General features: G+C 35.5%; 4 protein-coding genes across 5 annotated transcripts; 1 reads left to right on the top strand and 3 right to left on the bottom strand.

Annotated features, from left to right (window-relative positions):
* Positions 1-407: 407 nt before the first annotated feature.
* On the bottom strand, positions 408-6,130 carry LOC106343186 (long chain acyl-CoA synthetase 6, peroxisomal-like). 2 transcript variants are annotated; one of them, XR_001269930.1, is made up of 24 exons: positions 5,897-6,130; positions 5,740-5,800; positions 5,578-5,655; positions 4,952-5,023; positions 4,792-4,873; positions 4,609-4,714; positions 4,453-4,529; positions 4,262-4,306; positions 4,057-4,143; positions 3,701-3,790; positions 3,470-3,549; positions 3,269-3,362; positions 2,940-3,028; positions 2,767-2,855; positions 2,518-2,647; positions 2,224-2,342; positions 2,016-2,139; positions 1,834-1,920; positions 1,606-1,709; positions 1,436-1,521; positions 1,263-1,349; positions 1,079-1,165; positions 827-966; positions 408-679 (listed from the first exon to the last, which is right to left on the bottom strand). XR_001269930.1 is itself a non-coding variant. In XM_013782332.1 (23 exons), the coding sequence occupies exons 1-23, from the start codon at positions 6,012-6,014 to the stop codon at positions 877-879; spliced, it is 2,082 nt and encodes a 693-aa protein (XP_013637786.1). In that variant the 5' UTR covers positions 6,015-6,130; the 3' UTR covers positions 695-876. The 2 variants fall into 2 exon arrangements, 1 of the variants encoding a protein (XP_013637786.1); XM_013782332.1 differs by lacking the exon at positions 408-679 and having other exon boundaries at positions 695-966.
* Positions 6,131-8,598: 2,468 nt separating this feature from the next.
* Positions 8,599-9,189, bottom strand: LOC106294397. The gene has a single exon (XM_013729952.1). It carries the CDS (start codon positions 9,169-9,171, stop codon positions 8,599-8,601), a length of 573 nt encoding a protein of 190 aa, XP_013585406.1. The 5' UTR covers positions 9,172-9,189.
* Positions 9,190-11,182: 1,993 nt separating this feature from the next.
* Positions 11,183-12,204, top strand: LOC106293577. Its single transcript, XM_013729256.1, has one exon. The coding sequence runs from the start codon at positions 11,333-11,335 to the stop codon at positions 12,038-12,040; it is 708 nt and encodes a 235-aa protein (XP_013584710.1). The 5' UTR covers positions 11,183-11,332; the 3' UTR covers positions 12,041-12,204.
* Positions 12,205-12,606: 402 nt separating this feature from the next.
* LOC106343940 (leucine-rich repeat receptor-like serine/threonine-protein kinase At2g14510) lies at positions 12,607-16,031 on the bottom strand. The gene is made up of 9 exons (XM_013783301.1): positions 15,781-16,031; positions 15,163-15,706; positions 14,172-14,635; positions 13,958-14,093; positions 13,713-13,784; positions 13,559-13,627; positions 13,379-13,450; positions 12,975-13,046; positions 12,607-12,885 (listed from the first exon to the last, which is right to left on the bottom strand). Exons 1-9 carry the CDS (start codon positions 15,857-15,859, stop codon positions 12,846-12,848), a joined length of 1,548 nt encoding a protein of 515 aa, XP_013638755.1. The 5' UTR covers positions 15,860-16,031; the 3' UTR covers positions 12,607-12,845.
* Positions 16,032-17,949: the final 1,918 nt, after the last annotated feature.

Raw genomic sequence — 17,949 nt, 5'->3', positions numbered from 1 at the left:
ATTACACAGTCAAATCTTCATTTACCATCAGATTAGGGATGTCTAGCCCGGTTAACCGAACCGATCCACTCAATAACCATATATCAAAGCTTAACCGGATCCTAAATTTGTTTTTTTCGGTTTTTATTTTGTTATACCCGAAATTAAAACAACATTTAACTTTCTTAAGATAGTAAAGCAACATAACAGTATTTTCAAAAACTAAAAAAACCTAGTATTATTGTTGCGTGTGAATCTGAGCCTAATCTCCAAATCACAATCGATTTTGGATAACAGATGTGAACAGATATATTTGAATATGACTAGATGCAGAGATCAGCATTTAGGCTTTGATAATTTAACTTTCTTAAGATAAAGCAACATTTAAATTTCTTAAAATAGTAAAGCAGCATAACAGTATTTACCAAAGCTAAAAAAACTAGCACCATCATTGCGTGTAAATCTGAGCCTATTCTCCAAAATCACAATCGATTTTGGATGTATTGTTACATAACAGATGTGAACAGATTTATTTGGATATGACTAGATGCAGAGATTATCATTTGGGCTTTACTAATTTGCTATCACATCCACTTATAGACAACGTTTTACATTGTTCTGAGCGGTTTCTGTGGTAAAGAAAAGACCCAAAACATAGCAAGCTAATAAAGAACGTTGTTTCGTGATAGGTTCGATGAATCTGCAATAAAAAAAAAAACGAATTCAGAATGTTTTGCCTTCTTTATTACACAGAAAAACTTATTAGTATGTATATAATGTAGCACCTTTATTACGTTAACGAGCATTTAATAAATATGTAGCAAGAATAAAAAAAGAAAAAGAATACAGTTTGGGTGGACTTGTTGTTATTAATCACTCTGGAATCACAAAGCTTTATTAGCGGTTGGTGGGATCAGAAGCAGCAAGCTCCTTGTACATGTTTGTTATTGCTTCTGCGAAATATTCCTTTGCTTGTGGTCTCTTAATCTGCAGCAAACATTTCAATCAGTTCATTTTCACATTCCTAATTGAATTCACCTTTAATAGCTAAGTTTGAACGAAGTATATTATATAATTCGGAACTTGTTGATCTACTTACCTTTAACGTCGGTGTCAACAAGCCATTTTCTAGCGTAAATGGCTCCAGCACCAACGTCACAGCTTTTGCAAACTCAAAGCCTCTCAACTGCATCAGAAAAAAAAATAGCCTTAGTCAGTGATGATGGTGTTTCTGAGAATAGTAACAAAGATGAGATAAATAAATGTTTCTGAGATGCAATTGCCTGAGCTTCTCTTCCAACAGTGTCCATGTCAGATACTACTGCTGCTTTCACTCTCGGGTTATTGCACAATTCTCTCGGATCTCCATGCTGAATTTAGCATATACTTGTATAAGGTTACTTTTCTAGTGTTACATCTGAGATAATTTGGTGAAGGTAAGTTATACTTATAACACCTTAATGCCTTGTGAAGCAGCCCAGCTTTTAAGCACATCTGGATCAACCGATACAACAGCAACCAATGATGAATTAAAGCTATCACCTGAAAAAAATGGATAACATGTGAGATGGGGAAAGAGTTAAGCAAATACTCAACAAAACAATTTAGAAAAAAAGATTCTCTTACCATATATGAAGCATTGTCCCACAAATTTGCACTTGGCATACACGTTTTCAATTTTCTCTGGAGCTATGTACTCCCCTTGCGCCAACTTGAAGATGTTCTTCTTCCTATTCAAATAATTGAGGAAAGTTTACTAAGATGATTCTCGGTTTAAATAAAGAAGAGGACTTAGCCTTTGTGAGCCAACGCATTTGTAGTTACTAGTGAAACAGTGGATAACAATTGAAGTACCTGTCAATAATCTGTAGACGTCCTCCCGGAAGCCACAGGCCTATATCTCCAGTGTGAAGCCATCCATCTTCATCAACCACTTCTTTCCTGAAAATAAAAACATTTTACTGAAAGGATTATATTTTCGAAGTACAATTTGGTTAGTGAAAGCGGGAACTTGTAATGCAATTAGGTGTTCATACGTTTGAACTTCATCTTTGTAATAGCCTCTAAAAACAATAGGACCCCTCACACAAATTTCGCCGCGGGGATTGGGCTGATCTGCTGATGTGTAGTTCATTTCCGGGACATCCACAAGCTTTATTTCTGAAAAAAAAAAGAAATGCATTAAAATCACATAACAATTTAAATTGTATATTTAGTTCCGAATCGCTCAAGTCTAAAGCTCACCACAAGCTGGATTAGGAGAGCCAACATGTCCAATGAGGTTATCACCCTCGTCCATTCCACTTATAACACAAGCTGTTTCCGTCATCCCATATCCCTCTAAAACCCTTGCTCCAAAGCATCTGGGGTATATTTTACAAAATTAAATAAATAAAAAATAAAGAGAATCACAAGCAAATGTCAAACAAGTTAAAGATAGAGATGGGATCATTGGGAACTGAAGAGTGTTCATTCTTGAGGATTAAGTCTATTTTATAGTATGACATAACACAATCTTCTAAAAGAAAATCGACTTACATTTTCATAAATTCCATGACTTCAGGAGACAGAGGTGAAGCCCCAGACGTCATAAAACGAACCCGTCCTCCAAGTTTGTCCTTTATCTTATTAAAAACCAGCCTGTCCCATATTGCAGAAGCATTCTTTCCTGAACCAACAGTACGCATACAAAGCAAATCAAACCCCAAACTGAATAAAAAGAATACTATTATCACCTTTAAGAACCCAACAGTCATCAAATAGAGTTAATGTGCATAAAGGGCCTACCATTTACGAGAGCCTGCTTCTTTGCATTATAGGCAGCATTGAAGAGCCTCTCCTTCAGCCCGCCAGAGGATTTTACTGCATTAGTGATACTAGCAACAACAAGTTTACCATTGATTTAGTCAATCACCCAAAGCAGCAGAGAGCATATATCAACAAACTGAAGCAATTATTACCCATCATATATTCTGTTGTATAATCGAGGAACACTGCTGAATACAGTAGGTCTCAGAGCCGCCAAATCATCCAGTAGTTTCATATTGTCCTGCAGAAAGTTTTCCAAGTGGTTCGTCCAATCAAATCAATAAAAGAAAAAATTGAGGGTGGGGATATAAGCAAAGAACAGGTCACAGGTACACAGGTTTATCAGGAATTCTTAATGCAAACCAGTGGATATTTTATCATAAGCACGGACATGATCAAAATTATATTTTCAGACATTTTGCCATCACGTTAAAACAAAATTTATGCCAAATAATTGGTTAAAAGGATTTGAATTTCCAACCCCTTGGTAGAAACCAACAGCAACTCCAAAGTACACGGTTAGGATTTGATTTGATCGTTCGTAAATGTGTGCCAACGGAAGATATGAAATGTAGCTGGAAAGTAAAAGAGAGTACGACCAAATTAGTTACAAGTATATACAAAGGAGAACGTTTAAAATCTTTGCTATTAGTCTATTAGTAGAAAGAAGGAATGTACTTACATATCTGAAGAGAAAAACTTCACACTAAAACTGGATCCAGCAACATTTGAAATCAAGTTTGCATGAGTCAATACGACTCCCTTTTCATCCAGAAGAAGAGCAGGCCAGGGAGGAATGAGGCATGCATAATAACATAAGCAGTAATTTAGATGCTATAGAATGTGAAAATATAAAATAAGGAACATTATTGACCCAGATTTGAAGATCAATCAAATTTCAAGTAAACAAAACCTTGGGGGTCCCAGTTGTTCCGCTTGTATAGCATATGGTTGCAACATCATCTGGTTTTGGTGGTACGAACGGCTGAGGTTTACTACGTCCCTGAAACAAATTTGGGTGGTCAGAAAACTGTGAAACCAACATATACCACAACTGCAGGACAAGTGATGCTTCACGTATAATGATATAGATGTAGATTTGTGCATGTATGACTACTAAGTGTTCAGTGTTGTATAATTGTTAACGGAACACGTGTTGTTAAAGAATTCACAAACATTTAGTTGATAGAAAGTCCCTAATCCTACTTATCTTCAAATCACGGGTATTGCATTACAGTTTCCAGAGTAGAATAGCAGAGAAGAGTATACCTGATTCAGTAACACTGAATATGAGACGACTTTCACTCCTGCTGATGCGGGAAGCGAAGGCAAAGATTCATTCAGCCCTCCAACAACCTACTTGGAACATGAGAAGTCTCAGAAATAGAGAGAGTAAAACTAATTTGAAAGCTGTAATCACAATACTCAGAGCGTAATCAATAATTTAAAAAAAATAAACGAGGTTTCTTCGTACCACCACGAGGCGTACACTTGGCATCTCAGACAAGCCGCTAAGCAACTGCAAGCTCCAGCGATAGTCCAACCAGGGAAGCAAGCAAAAGGACGTCAGAAAAACGATAAGTGAACTAAGGTTTTATTTTTATCTCACTATCATCCAGGCAACAATTAAAAAGGGAAATTCAGGCATTAGATTGATGGACTTACGGAGTTCAACGTCTCCGCCACACAAAATATGGCTTGCACATTTGCATGATTGACAATAAATTGTACAGCATCAGGACCTTGAGCAGTTATTGAAAGAAAAGAAAAAACATAATTAGAACATCCCTAAAAAATTAGCAACAGAAATACACTACTTACCAAGAGTATCATACAAAGGAACAGACACGTAAGAATAAGCAGAACAAGCATGATCAACAATGAGCCACTCTGGGCGGTTGATAAAGTAAATTCCAACAGTAGATCCCTGATCAAAAGAAAACACACAAACTCCCGTCAGCTAAAAATTTCAATCCAGGAAAAAAAAAAGCAAAAATTATTTACCATGGTGATTCCGTGATGAACCAAACCAGAACCTATAGCAGTTCTCGCCGTATCAACTTCACCATACGTCATCCATTTGTAGCTAGAAGAAGAATAAACCAAGGTCACGTAATAGTAAGCGTAGGCATATAAACAGAATCATTAAAAGTTAGGAGCTCACTCTCCAACTGTTCCGTCGACGCGAACGCGAGTTCCTAAGTACTTGTAATCCCGAAAATCATGAACAGCATGCCTTCATATTCAGAAAACACAGTAGTAATAATCAATGTTTTTAAAACCAGACTAATAATTATTTAGGTTAATATGGTTCGACCGGATCAAACCTGATTCAATAATCTTGTTCAATATTTTTTAAACAAACATCAAATATAAAATATTATACATACAGACTATTTTTCTATTTTTTTTTCATATGGTTAGTTTATATAATCCTCCCTTTCAAAATGATCTATGTTTTAGAAGAAAAAAATTGTTTAAAAAAAATACATATTTTACATTTTGATTGCATGTAATAATGATAAATTGTGAATTTCGAAGACATTAATTGTGTTATTAATTGTGTTCAGTCAATTTTGATTGGTTAAAAATTATGAAAAATAGCTAATCACGAAAATAATGCATTTATAATCAAGAATTGACGTGTTTTCTTAATATCTGTGAAAACTCCATCCAGTTATTAGACTTGGCTTCATGGTCCAACCACCAGGTCGGTCAGTTTTAAAAACATTGATAATAATCAGAAGAGTTGATTAAAACTGATATAGAAGAAGGATTCGAAATCCATACTCAAAGTTGTCATGGAGAGTGGCGATGTCAGGATGATCAGGGAATCTGCTAACGAGCTTGAACGGAGATCGAGCAGATCTAAAACAAAATTCAAATCGAGCACAACGTTAAAAACGTTGAAAGGAAGAGAAGAAGGCGATGATCATCGTGGATGATGATAACCTGTAGACGTTCCAATCGCCAGTGCTCAGTTTCTCGGGAAGCGCGACGCTATAGCCATTATCTGATCAATGATCAGAATCGTATAAAAAAAACGATAAGGAATCAATCACAAAGATGATCGGAGCTGAGACGAAGAGAATGATGGGAAGATACTGACCGAGACAGAACTCGCCGGCGGTGGGATTGGAGCGGATGAGAGGGGAGGAGCGAGAGGACGTGACGAGATGGGAGTGGATGGCGTTTATGCGGCGGCGGGCGGAGGAGGAAGAATCCATGATCCGATTCGGAATCTGAAAAGAGAGAGAGAGAGAGAGAGAGAGAGAGTGGATTGATCCGAAAGGAGAGCACGCTTTTTGTAACTCTCTCTCTATGCTGATGTCGCTATCCGTTGATTTCGTGAATCTTATAGTAATAAAAATGCAAATAATAAAATAATTAATAATAACACGTAAAGAGATAAATGAACTAGAAAAAGACAAAAATAGCATTAAATCAAGTTTTTGTTCTCAAACTAGCACTCAAAGTCAAAAGTCATAAAAATAACATTTAATGTTTTATCAAAAGTCACAAACTTAGGGTTTAGAGTTAAAGGGTGGATTTTAGGATTTAGGGTTTAGGGTTTAGGGTTTAGAGTTTAGGGTTTAGGGTTTATAGTTTAGGGTTTAGGGTTTAGAGTTAGAAATGAGATTTTGGGGATAAGATTTCAAATTTTGAAAAATAAAAAAATTAAAATTTTCAAATGATAAAATGCTATTTTGGTCATTTTGGTTTTTGAGTGTTATTTTTGTGATATAAACTTAAAAATGTGTTATTTTGGAGATTTGCCCTAGATGAATTTTTTAATTTTTTTTTTCTTATTTGTGGATTGATATTAATTTAAGGAAAATTAAGCTAAATGGACCCTTCGAGGCCCATTAAAGGTAGGTCTATTACTGATTTGGTTTTCTTTAATTATTTGCAATCCAACAGAAGGCCCATTTAGTGGATCAATTTTTTTAAATTGAATGTAAAATTGTATTCAAATTTAAAAAAAAAATATTTTTTGTGCATGGAATGCTACTTTATAACAGAGTTTTTTGAGAGCATGACTGAAATTTTAAAGCATATAAGATTATTTTTGAAGATAAAGGAATGAGTGGTGGTGGTGAAGCATATAAACGCCATTTTCATGAAGAGCTTATTCGACAAAAGATTGATTGATCTGATTAAGTAAAGATAGAACCAGAGTAGGAGGAATTTACTTGCCTAAAATTGTCGGAAATTTGAAATTATGGTGGTGCATACGGTTGTTCTTTCTCATTTTTCTATCTTCTTAACTAAAGAAAACAAGTTCAAGATATCAGCTGGTATAGTACATTACGTTCTAATTATACACTCACATGGAAAATTTTGTTAACAATATTTTTGTTAGTAAGGAATTTTTTTAAAAGATCCCATTAAGATTATATGATAACCACACCAAGTTAAAATCAAAAGAAAATCAAACGTTAAAATCTATTGGTCTAGTAGTTGGCTGAATGTTTACATGTTTTTATACCAAACTTAAGACGTTATTCATAAAAAGTGAACATGGCCATTATGAACCTCCATCTGAAATGTTTATGTCACGTATACTAAAAACGTTACAAACGTAAACAAAAAAAAAATGTTGATGAAAAACAATTATATTTAAGGAATAAGAATCAAAACTTTACCGGTGAGAGGAATTGCTAAGTTCTTTAGGAGATGATGAATCCAGAAACTTCCAGAGTTGATCCACATTAGAAATTGGTGATCTAGTCATCCGATGACCTCTTGGATCTCTGTGTAGATCAACTCTTCATTTCTCAATTCACTGTGAATGATTTTCTAGAGGCAGTTTGGTCATATGAGATCAAGTACACATTTTTCCGTTTAAGATGTGACTAACTAATGACTTGATGTGAGAGATGGTTGGTCTCTACATCCAAATTCAAGTTAGAATAAAATTTGAGGTTATTAGCTATAATCGAATCAAACATCCAAAAGTCACAACATTAAGAAAATCAGAAAATTACCTTGTTATCGTTATGAGTGAAGAGATGGTGAAAGTTTGCAAATTTGGAGATTTTGTTGAAGTCTTCTCGTGACAAAGCTATTTCACGCTTGTTCGTTTTATCTAACTCAGTTTAAGGCTTGACTACAAAATAATTTGTCAACAAATGTGTGTACAGCAGTATGAAAATCAGAAAGTTAAATTGTCCCTTTCTGAAAATTATTTTACAGAATCTCAAGACAAATTTAGTGACGGTTCTAACGTGTAATAGATAACAGATCGAACCCATTTCCTTTATTTTATCATGGATCATGCTCCACATCACGATATATGTTTGGATCATATTTAGTAATAAGCAAAACATATATTTTATGAGCTCTAAGATTTTTAAACATACCTTCTAATGTCACATATTTAATCAGTAAGGTTTCTAATGTTTTATGATCATTTTTCATAACCTTTGTACTCAGATAAATGTTTTCTATTTCACTATTTAACTATTCTGTCATTTCGGTATTTCACATGCATCTCGTATACAAGCTAAACTGTCTTTTATTTCTCTGAAGGTTTAGTTTTCTTCTCTTCAAAAAAAAAAAGAAAAATATATTATATTTTTCCTTTGTTTAACCATACTCATCACTTTGAATTCATGTGGAGATAACTTAACTAAACACCTTGATTTAGAGTTCAATTGGAAAAAAAATTAAACAACACAAAAGAACAACAATCAAGCATACAGTCTTTATGATAACATGAAACTAGAGTTTTGACCCAAAATAAGAACATTAAACTAGAGCTAATATATGCCTTATTAAGCCTAAGTTTGCCTGACAAAACATCAAGGTTTATAGTTTAGCTTCAAGATCACACACTTGATCCACCACTTCCATTGAAGGAACGCTAAGTACGAGTTTGCAATGTGATGTTGTGTTCAAGTGTGCCTTAAAGATTCCCAACACTGTAATTTTCCCTGGCATATTTGCCTTTGTTTCTATCACAATTTTTCTTTGCAATATATCTTGCAAAATATCACCTAAATTGGCAACAAATTTATCGATCTGAAGAACAAGAGGACATGGCAAAATCGCTGAGCCTTTGGCGGGAAGTGTGCTCGAAGGAAGAGTGAGATTTCCCACCAGAATATCCCTATAATAAACCAAGTTTTCTACTGTCTTGTATTCGAAATCGGCAAGATTAGGATTCTTCAACAGCATTTGGAGTGTAAGTGTGAAATTGATCTGGACGTCAAGTGGTGGTGATATATGTGTGGATACACCTTCAACAGTCGTAGACAAGGTTTGTAATACAGGATGTTTTGGTTTGAACACGGTCTGGGAAAGGATCAAAATGGTCATAAAGGTGATAAAAAGGATGGAAATGATTCCAGAAACTATGTAACAAATACGTCGTTTGGTCATGATTATAGTATTGTTATAGGTGGATGCTTTTGTCTCTAAAATGTATTAGAGTTTACAGAACTTATAGGCCACTTTCTTGCAAAGATTCAAAGTAGAAAGTATGGATACATTTAAGAAAGAATGAGTTTTGATACATGATCTGTGATAACTGATAACAATTTGTATTCATTTTTATGACAGTAATTAGGTGGAGATTTGTTGTTTTATAAAAAGGTTATTCTTAAGTCAAACTAATTTATGAGGCAGATCTGTTTCCTTCAAAAACTTCTCTTAATTTGGAAACAGTAACGGACTAACTACATGTATTTTGACTCATTGATTTGTAAAGATTTCTTGTTTTGATTGTATCTATAACGTATATCAGAGATAGTATTGGGTTCAAATGGCAACAAATTGTTTGAAAATGTTTAATAATGAGTGGATGATCATCTGTGGCCGATGGGGAAAATGTATTTACGGATTTCTTACTTAAAAAAAAAAATCCAACCTGTATCAATTGTTAGAGCATGATTAACCCGGATGAGGTTATTAGCGGACGTTAATCATGCTTATTTAAAAGTTAAAAGTTAAAAGTTAAGAAACAGTTTCTTAATTTCTGCTAAGAACTCCACTCTAAGATTCTCGGGTTAATCATGGTATTAGTGACTATGGTAACAATAATATTGTATTCCTTAGTATGTACGATAATATAATCAGAATAATCTACAACCAAAACGTTGACAAAGATGAAAAATATAGAACCAAAACGAGTGGTCCAACACCAAGAAACCCGCATCTTAACGTGCTTCCAAGTATTTACTTGAATCTATCTATTTATTGTCATACTATTTCAATATATACCCCATTTAGTTTATATTATTATTGTCTGTGTCTCTCCATACACAAAATCTTGCTTATTAGTGTTATGTATTATGATGATATACTTTGTGGACAAAATATAGACATTAATCTATAAGAAAAACGATAATAACCTTTCTGTTAAGGAAAAGATTATTAAGTTTAAATGATGTCTGCTGGTACCTTTTGGACTCTGGTTCTAAATGATAGCCTTAGAATAAAAGGCAAATTATTTTAGAGAAAAAAGAAGAAGGCAAATTAGAAGTAGAAGAAGAAGAAGAAGAAGAATAAGAATGAAGCTAGTGATGTTTTGTTTGATTTAGAAAATTTTGTTCGAATCAATTTGTATTCATGAAAAAGAAGAAGAATAATGCATTTTATACTAAGGTCCATGTATCTCCCTACGTACTCCAAATACAAGTATAGTTGTATGATATATCCGTAAACGCTTCTTTTTTTTGTTAAACGCATCTTAATTCTTAAGCTTTTGCATTCTTTTAAATTGATAAGTTTTATCCCAATAATATATGTGTTTTATATCATTATAATTTTTTTCATTCTCTATTGCAATTTTATTTTAATTTCTTTTTGTTTGGCGTCATCTATATAATTCACAAGATTTAAGAAACAGTACTAGTATAAATAAACAAACAGAACATAGTAACATATATATGTAAAATTTTAACGTCGCAAAGAAACTATAAATGTGTTTTTCAAAAAAAAAAGAAACTATAAATGTGTAATAAATCACATGCAACGACTCGATGGTCATGTGCCGACATGTGTTAGCTGTTCATTTACCCCTCCTCCATGCACCCTCTCGTTAATTCCCAACTCCCATGGACTTGATCCATCCTTTTCTCTTATCAGGAATAAACATATTTTCTTATTTTCTTTTCTTTTTAAAATTCAATCTCGATCGATGTAAGATTTTAATTATATTAACTGTATACTTGCATGGCTCATCGCTATTCTTAATCTCCAATATAGTCTTTAAACTCACAACTCCTAATTGCATGTCTGTAATTTGTCTGCTTGTGTCTTCCCCCAAACGTGTCCATGTGATCTCCTTCCTCATTAGTACTATTCTAAACTTTCATCTAACTTAAAATTTTAATTATACTTAACTAATTAAATTACGAACTCACTCTTTCTTCTCTCTATCATTCTTTTTATATATTTATCTCCATCCTCCAACATGCATTACTCTCACAAAGTCTACCACTAGCTCGAACTCTCCTCTTCAAACTTTCACACATAAACCAATCAGCCACACGTCTACAGCACGATTTGCTCACTTTATAAGCAGAGAGATCAATCACTCATGGTCTCAGAGGCGGTTTCGAAGATGGAATCACCACCGTTGATTGGACCTCGCATCTCATTCTCAGCTGATTTATCCGACGGTGGAGATTTCATCTGCATCAGCCCTGTAATCTGCAAAGAGCTAGAGAAAGGGTCAGTGAAAGTCTCTGACTTTGAGTTCTTGTCGGAGAATGTGACTCCACAGAGGATGCACACCGCCGACGAGCTCTTCTCCGAAGGAAAGTTGCTTCCTTTCTGGCAAGCGAAGCACTCGGAGAAGCTTAAAAACGTTAACTTGAAGACCAACGAAGAAGAAGAACAGAGTCGTAACGGCGAAGTGACGATGATGAAGAGTAGAGATCAGGAGAGTAACAGAGTGAGTTGGTTTATAGACGAAGACCCATCTCCTCGTCCTCCTAAGTGCACTGTTCTCTGGAAAGAGCTTTTGAGGTTAAAGAAACAGAGGAACTCCGCTTCTTCTTCGGTGAGGACTGTGTCTTCTTTGTCTCCGTCTTCTTCCACGTCATCATCGAGCTCGCTCGAGAGAGAGGAGAGAGAGAAAGAAGGGAAGAGAGGTAAGAAAGGGTTAGAGAGGACGAGATCGGCGAGTATGAGGATAAGGCCGATGATTCATGTCCCTGTTTGCACTCCTTCTAAATCCTCTGTTCCGCTGCCTCCTCTGTTTCCGCTTTCTCTTAAGAAAAACAGAGCAGAGAAACGCACTTGAAAAGTTCGAATCTTTCTTTCAATTTGACACATTAGTGGTTAATCTGTCATGTAATATGTAACTCTAATGCTTTTGATCAAGCTTTTTATTCAGATGTATTTTGTGTTGAGATCTAAGTTCCTCTGTTCTTAATCTCTAATGTCATCTGTTTGTTTTTTTCTTGATTCAAAAGTATGTCATTATCAACAGATGAAGATGTGATTTAGATGTGTTGTATGTTGAGATGTGAAATGTTGGAGACAAAAGAGCAAGTGTAAAAATAAAATAAAAAAATGATATAAAGAACAGAGTTTTTCTGTTTGTTATAATGATGAGGAAAGTGAATGATGAAAAGACTGATGGGCCACATGCAAGATTCAGATGTTTTCTCAAAATTTTTTACTTTTTCTCTGCACCAATTGATCATGCTTCACCATTTTGGAATTGGGCTCCATTGTTTGCAGACTACAGCTCTCGTTATTCACATTTCTTTTGTACTCTTGTGACATCTTATTTAAGCATATACTGATAGATATTTGATCATTGATTCCAGGTGAGAATGGATTTAGTTGAGAATCATCACTGACCTCAATGGAACCGGTTACCACAAAAACTCCGGTTTATCACATTCATAATACAACAATGATGTATTCTTTTTTCATTACACAACATATGCAATCAGTATTCCCTTGTCCCCTCCTCCCCCAATGTTGTTAAAAGAATGAAGCATTAAGATACGTAGGTTGTACACGTGAGGCCTTCTAATTTACACACAAGCTCTAACACAAACTCGAATCATTGTCGTCTTCTTCTTCAAAAGGCTGAATCAACGTGGCGGTTGAGTCAGAAAGGGATTACCAGAAATCCTGAAGCATTAAAGCATCAGAGAGTATTTGTATTAGCTATTTCAAAGTGTATGGTGAAAACCACTTTTTGTAATTTTGTAGCTGCTTACCGTAGCTCAAGTCCTGGCTTCTGAAGAAGATTGCTTGGAACTTGGCCTGTTAGGTTATTGTTTTGCAAGAACCTAATATACCACACATAACTAAGTCAGAAACTCACCCCCTAACAAATATATGGAGACATATAGTTCAAGTTTTATGGAACTTAGTTTATAGAGGAAACATGATTAGACTTATGGTTGGGTATAATGTAATGCATTGTTTACTATGGCCTTTTGAGTCTTATAAAGTAAAGCTAAAAGACAAAAGAGTAAGGGCTAACTGTTATTATACATGATGATTATAAGGGTGTCATGTCTTTTCCACCCACAAGGCAAGAATCTTGAGCAGACAATATGCATCTTATTCTAGAGAAGCATCCAAACAAATAATGGTAATATGAGAAAAGAAAACTTACAGCTCTCGCAAGCGTGGCACTCCACCGAAAAATGAAGGAAAAGGTCCACTGAAACGGTTGTCTTCCAAGTGCCTACAAGGGAAAAGAGATGAGATTAGCTTATGAGTCTCTGCTCTGTTCCATTAACTGCCTAAGCAAATGTGGAGCACAACTAGTGAAATGTAAGAACTATCTGCTTACACTGATTCCAGCAGTTTGAGTGAGCCGAAGTCGGGTATACTTCCCGAGAGAGAATTGTTTCCCAGCCAACTGTTTGAAACACTCAAATGAATATCAATCAAATGTTTTCGAAGTTGAGGCATATAACTAACTGTTCACTGGTCAAGATACTTACATGGAGGACAATGCTGTTAATCTTGCAACTTCAGGTGCTAGCGAACCTGAAAGTCCCATATTCGTTAAGTTCCTGGGAACAACAACGGATTAGAAAAACTTTCAGTAAATCTCATCTCAGACTAACACAGACAAAGCAAATCGTAATATCATAATAAATCAGCTTTAAAGAAAAACAAAAACAAAAACAGAAACAGAAACAGAAACAAAAACAGACGACGCAAATTTGGTAGAGCTCAAACTCACAAAGCTACTATGCGTATTCGGGGACCTTCAGAGCAGGTAACTCCAGTCCACGAGTAGTTTTTAGGCATACAAGGATCTCCACTCCAATCAACCGGTACGTTCTCGAAACTTCTTTTAATAGCATTAAGAGCAGTCGCTGCACAAGGACGAAGAAACAAAAAGTCAGCATACAAACATTCTCTCAACCATTGAAAGTTGTTGTTAACAGTCATACCATCTCGAACAAGAGTTCTCCCTCCACGAGCTATCAACTCAAACATCTCACCACCATTGATAAGAGGGGGAAGCGTTGAGCCACTTCTAGGACTCAACTTTAACGTCGTTTGACCTTCAAGAGGCCACCTGCTCGCGAATATAACCGCACCAGCCGGAGCAACAGAGAGCTCTTTATAATACGTTACGCCGTTCACAGAAACATCAAACACTCTGGATCCACCACCGTCCAACGAATCAGAGTCATGAGCGAAGTACAGCGCGATATAATAAACAGAGTTTTTCAACGGCATTGGAGGCCACGTGAACTCCAGAGGCTGAACCTGAGTAGCTCTTAGATCCGTGTTGAATATCCTCGAAGGCGGGAGGTTCCAGAAACCAGAAACCTCTAGCTTCCTGTTGTTTGGTACTGTCGAGTTCAGTGAGTAGGGCTCCCAAAACCTATCAAACTCATCATCTGGAAACCTGAAAGAAACATATAATACCATCGTTAGCTCAACTGCAAAGAACCCCCACTGTGTCAGGTCCCCGGTTCAGAGTGACTGCTAAGACGAAACTAATATTACATATGGTCTAGACGGTCCGCCTACTCGGCAAATTAGACCTAAACAAACCATTTTTCTACACTGATTTTCAAAGATATCGGTCTAAGCACTCAAAAAATGGGTATGGGCATCTGCCTAAACACCTAAAAGCTCCAAAAATCGGTCTAAGTGGCGCCTAAGCGCTCGCCTAGTCGGCAAATCGGGTATATGAGCGAAATGATTTTTGGAACCGATGATTTTCGATAGTTTCGGTCTACAAGTTCCAAAAAACCGCCTAAACAATAATCCTCTATAAAATGCCTAACCACCGCCTAACGATATTGTGGAATCCGATGAAGACATTGTCTCTGCGGATCCCATTAAATTTCATAGCAATTTTTTTTAGACCATTGCATTCACTTGGAAAGATTCAACATTTTCAAACTCTAATCTTCAATTTTTTACTACCTGATGATTGGTCCACTGTACCCAAAAGCATGCCTAGCAACAAGACTAAGCCCAAAGCCTCCAAACTCAGTGGAGTTGTAAACAGTGCCATCGAGCCTAACAACCTCCAAGGCCGAGATGAACGGATCAGAAGCCGTGTACGAGTTGGACGCCACGCAGACGCTCAACGACTTCCCCTGCGCAAGAAACACCCCTTCGTAGTAAGAGGCGAGCCCGTCGGCGTAGTCCGCCGTGGTGTTCACGACTCCCCAGAGCGTCCCGTCGACGATCTGGTCGAACACCGGCGGGGGGTTGGCTTTCCCGTTGACTCCTCCGTAGAAGTACGTCGTCCTGATCGTGTACTTCCAGCCGCGGGAGACGGCGACGACGTAGCAGAACTTGCGGCGGCGAGTGAGAGGGAAGGATCTGACGGTGGATAGGACTTGGTCGAGGACTTGGTCGGAGACGTTTTTGGAGGTTCCGGCGGATATGAAGTCGCCGTCCGGTTGCCATCTCCGGCCGGTGATTACGGTTGCGGCGGAGGCGCCGCAGTCGATTAGGATCGCTGAAAAATCGAAAATCGGGAAATTGAGAGGAGACACAGATAGTGATACGGATAAAGAGAGGTGGAGATCATACCGGAGGGAGGAGAGGGCTGAGAGAGAGTGGAGGAGACGAGGGAGAGAACGGCGAGGAGGATGAGGCGGAGATGGGACATGGCGGCGGAGAAGCAGTTAGCATGAAAGAGAGAGAGAGAGAAAGGAGAAAAGAGGGTTTAGGTGGGAAGGAGGGAGGGGTTGACCCTCCAGCTCCAGAGATGAGAGAGAAAATGACAAAGAAGCAGAGAGAGTTAGAGGAACAGGTCAGAGTCAGCGAGGAAGGAGACGATTCTTTTGTATTTCCCATTTTTTTTGGTTTTCTTCGGAAAATAATATTATCTTATTCTGTTATTTCTGTTACGGTCTATGTGAAAATAATTTATAATTAAACCGACGGTCAACTAGTCCCGGTTCGATTCAGACTTGACTTATGTTGTGTTTTTTTACGATGACAAATCTCCTCGTAACAAAATTGGTTCTTCACATTTTTAGATTACCCTTTTCATTAAATTATTTCCAAATAACATTACTATAAAATCTACTAAATATTTGAATAACATTAGAATTTAAAAAAATTAGAAAATTGATTACAAATCTTTAATCAAATAATACAAAATTTTGAAAGAATTGATGAAATCCTTAATTGAATAACATTAGAATTTAATGGAAACTATAATTCTTTCAAATTCCATCAAACTTCTAGATCCAATAACCCACTTTAGTATTATCTTCTTTCAATATTTCAGATTTATTTAGTTTCTATAGACTAAGACATTTAACACATATATTTTGAGAAAAATTCAAAAATATAAAAATACTGTTTTAATGCATAGTTGCATCATTCACTAACATATGATGAAGGTCAAAGAGGTTTAAAACCTTTGTTGTCACTGTTTTTCTAGAGAATGACGATTTTATAGTGGTTAATATTATGAAGCATTGTTGTCCACTAATTTAGGGAGTATTATAAAGTTTTACTAAATTAATTGACAAAAAATTAAAACGATGTTCATGTACCATGAAATAGAGTTTAATATACATTAATACAAATGTAGAATGTGTTTAAAATTTTTAAAACAACACTAAAGATCATAGGCTTCAGTATATAGAGCATTTACCGAAAAATTCAATATTTTCGTAAGGGGTTTGAGAAAAATTCAAATATATGAAAATATTGTTTTAATGCATAGTTGCATCCTTCACTAACATATGTTTTGTTGTCTTCGTTTCTCTAGAAAATAGCGATTTTATTGTGGTTAGTTCATCAATTTAGAGAGTATTAAGAAGTTTTACTAAATTAACTGACAAAAAATTAAAATGCTGCTCATGTACCATGAAAGAGAGTTTAATATACGTTAATACAAATGTAGAATGTGTTTAGAAATTTTAAAACAACACTAAAGATCATAGGCTTCAGTATATAGAGCATTTACCGAAAATTCAATATTTTCGTAGGGGTTAACACATAGATTTTGAGAAATTTTTTAAAATAAGAAAACACTGTTTTAATTCATAGTTGCATCCTTCAATAACATATGTTATGATGAAGGTCAAAGAGGTTTGGAGCCTTTGTTGTCTCCATTTTCTAGAGAATAGCGATTTTATAGTGGCTAGTCCACCAATTTAATGAGTATTATGAAGTTTTACTAAATTAATTGACAAAAAAATTAAAACGATGCCCATGTACCATGAAAGAAAGTTTAATATACATTAATAAAAAGGGAAAATGTGTTTAGAAATTTTAAAACAACACATAGATTTTGAGAAAAATTCAAAAATATGAAAATATTGTTTTAATGCATAGTTTCATCCTTCACTAACATATGATTAACATCAAAGAGGTTTGCAACTTTTGTTGTCTCTGTTTCCCTAGAAAATAGCGATTTTATAGTGGTTAGTCCACCAATTTATGGAGTATTATGAAGTTTTACTAAATTAATTGACAAAAAAATTAAAACGATGCCCATGTACCATGAAAGAAAGTTTAATATACATTAATAAAAAGGGAAAATGTGTTTAGAAATTTTAAAACAACACATAGATTTTGAGAAAAATTCAAAAATATGAAAATACTGTTTTAATGTATAATTGCATCCTTCACTAACATATGATGAAGGTCAAAGAGGTTTGGAACATTTGTTGTCTCCGTTTTTCTAGAGAATAGCGAGTTTAATATACATTAATACAAATGTAGAATGTTTTTAGAAAT

The sequence above is a fragment of the Brassica oleracea genome, chromosome C5 (assembly GCF_000695525.1).
Source record: "Brassica oleracea var. oleracea cultivar TO1000 chromosome C5, BOL, whole genome shotgun sequence".
Lineage (NCBI taxonomy): Eukaryota > Viridiplantae > Streptophyta > Magnoliopsida > Brassicales > Brassicaceae > Brassica > Brassica oleracea.
Note: the sequence above shows the minus strand (reverse complement) of the source record. Positions and strands in the feature narration are given on the sequence as shown.

What these genes read in the sequence shown, in the direction of transcription:
- LOC106343186 (XM_013782332.1), bottom strand. Translation starts at nt 6,014, where the DNA reads ATGGATTCTTCCTCCTCCGCCCGCCGCCGCATAAACGCCATCCACTCC. An exon ending in TTCATCACGGAATCACCATG is followed by an intron (nt 4,715 to 4,791) that starts GTAAATAATTTT and finishes TCTTTTGATCAG; the next exon opens with GGATCTACTGTTGGAATTTA. An exon ending in ATTCAGTGTTACTGAATCAG is followed by an intron (nt 3,791 to 4,056) that starts GTATACTCTTCT and finishes AATTTGTTTCAG; the next exon opens with GGACGTAGTAAACCTCAGCC.
- LOC106294397 (XM_013729952.1), bottom strand. Translation starts at nt 9,171, where the DNA reads ATGACCAAACGACGTATTTGTTACATAGTTTCTGGAATCATTTCCATC.
- LOC106293577 (XM_013729256.1), top strand. Translation starts at nt 11,333, where the DNA reads ATGGTCTCAGAGGCGGTTTCGAAGATGGAATCACCACCGTTGATTGGA.
- LOC106343940 (XM_013783301.1), bottom strand. Translation starts at nt 15,859, where the DNA reads ATGTCCCATCTCCGCCTCATCCTCCTCGCCGTTCTCTCCCTCGTCTCC. An exon ending in TCAGCCCTCTCCTCCCTCCG is followed by an intron (nt 15,707 to 15,780) that starts GTATGATCTCCA and finishes TCGATTTTTCAG; the next exon opens with CGATCCTAATCGACTGCGGC. An exon ending in CGAATACGCATAGTAGCTTT is followed by an intron (nt 13,785 to 13,957) that starts GTGAGTTTGAGC and finishes TGTTGTTCCCAG; the next exon opens with GAACTTAACGAATATGGGAC.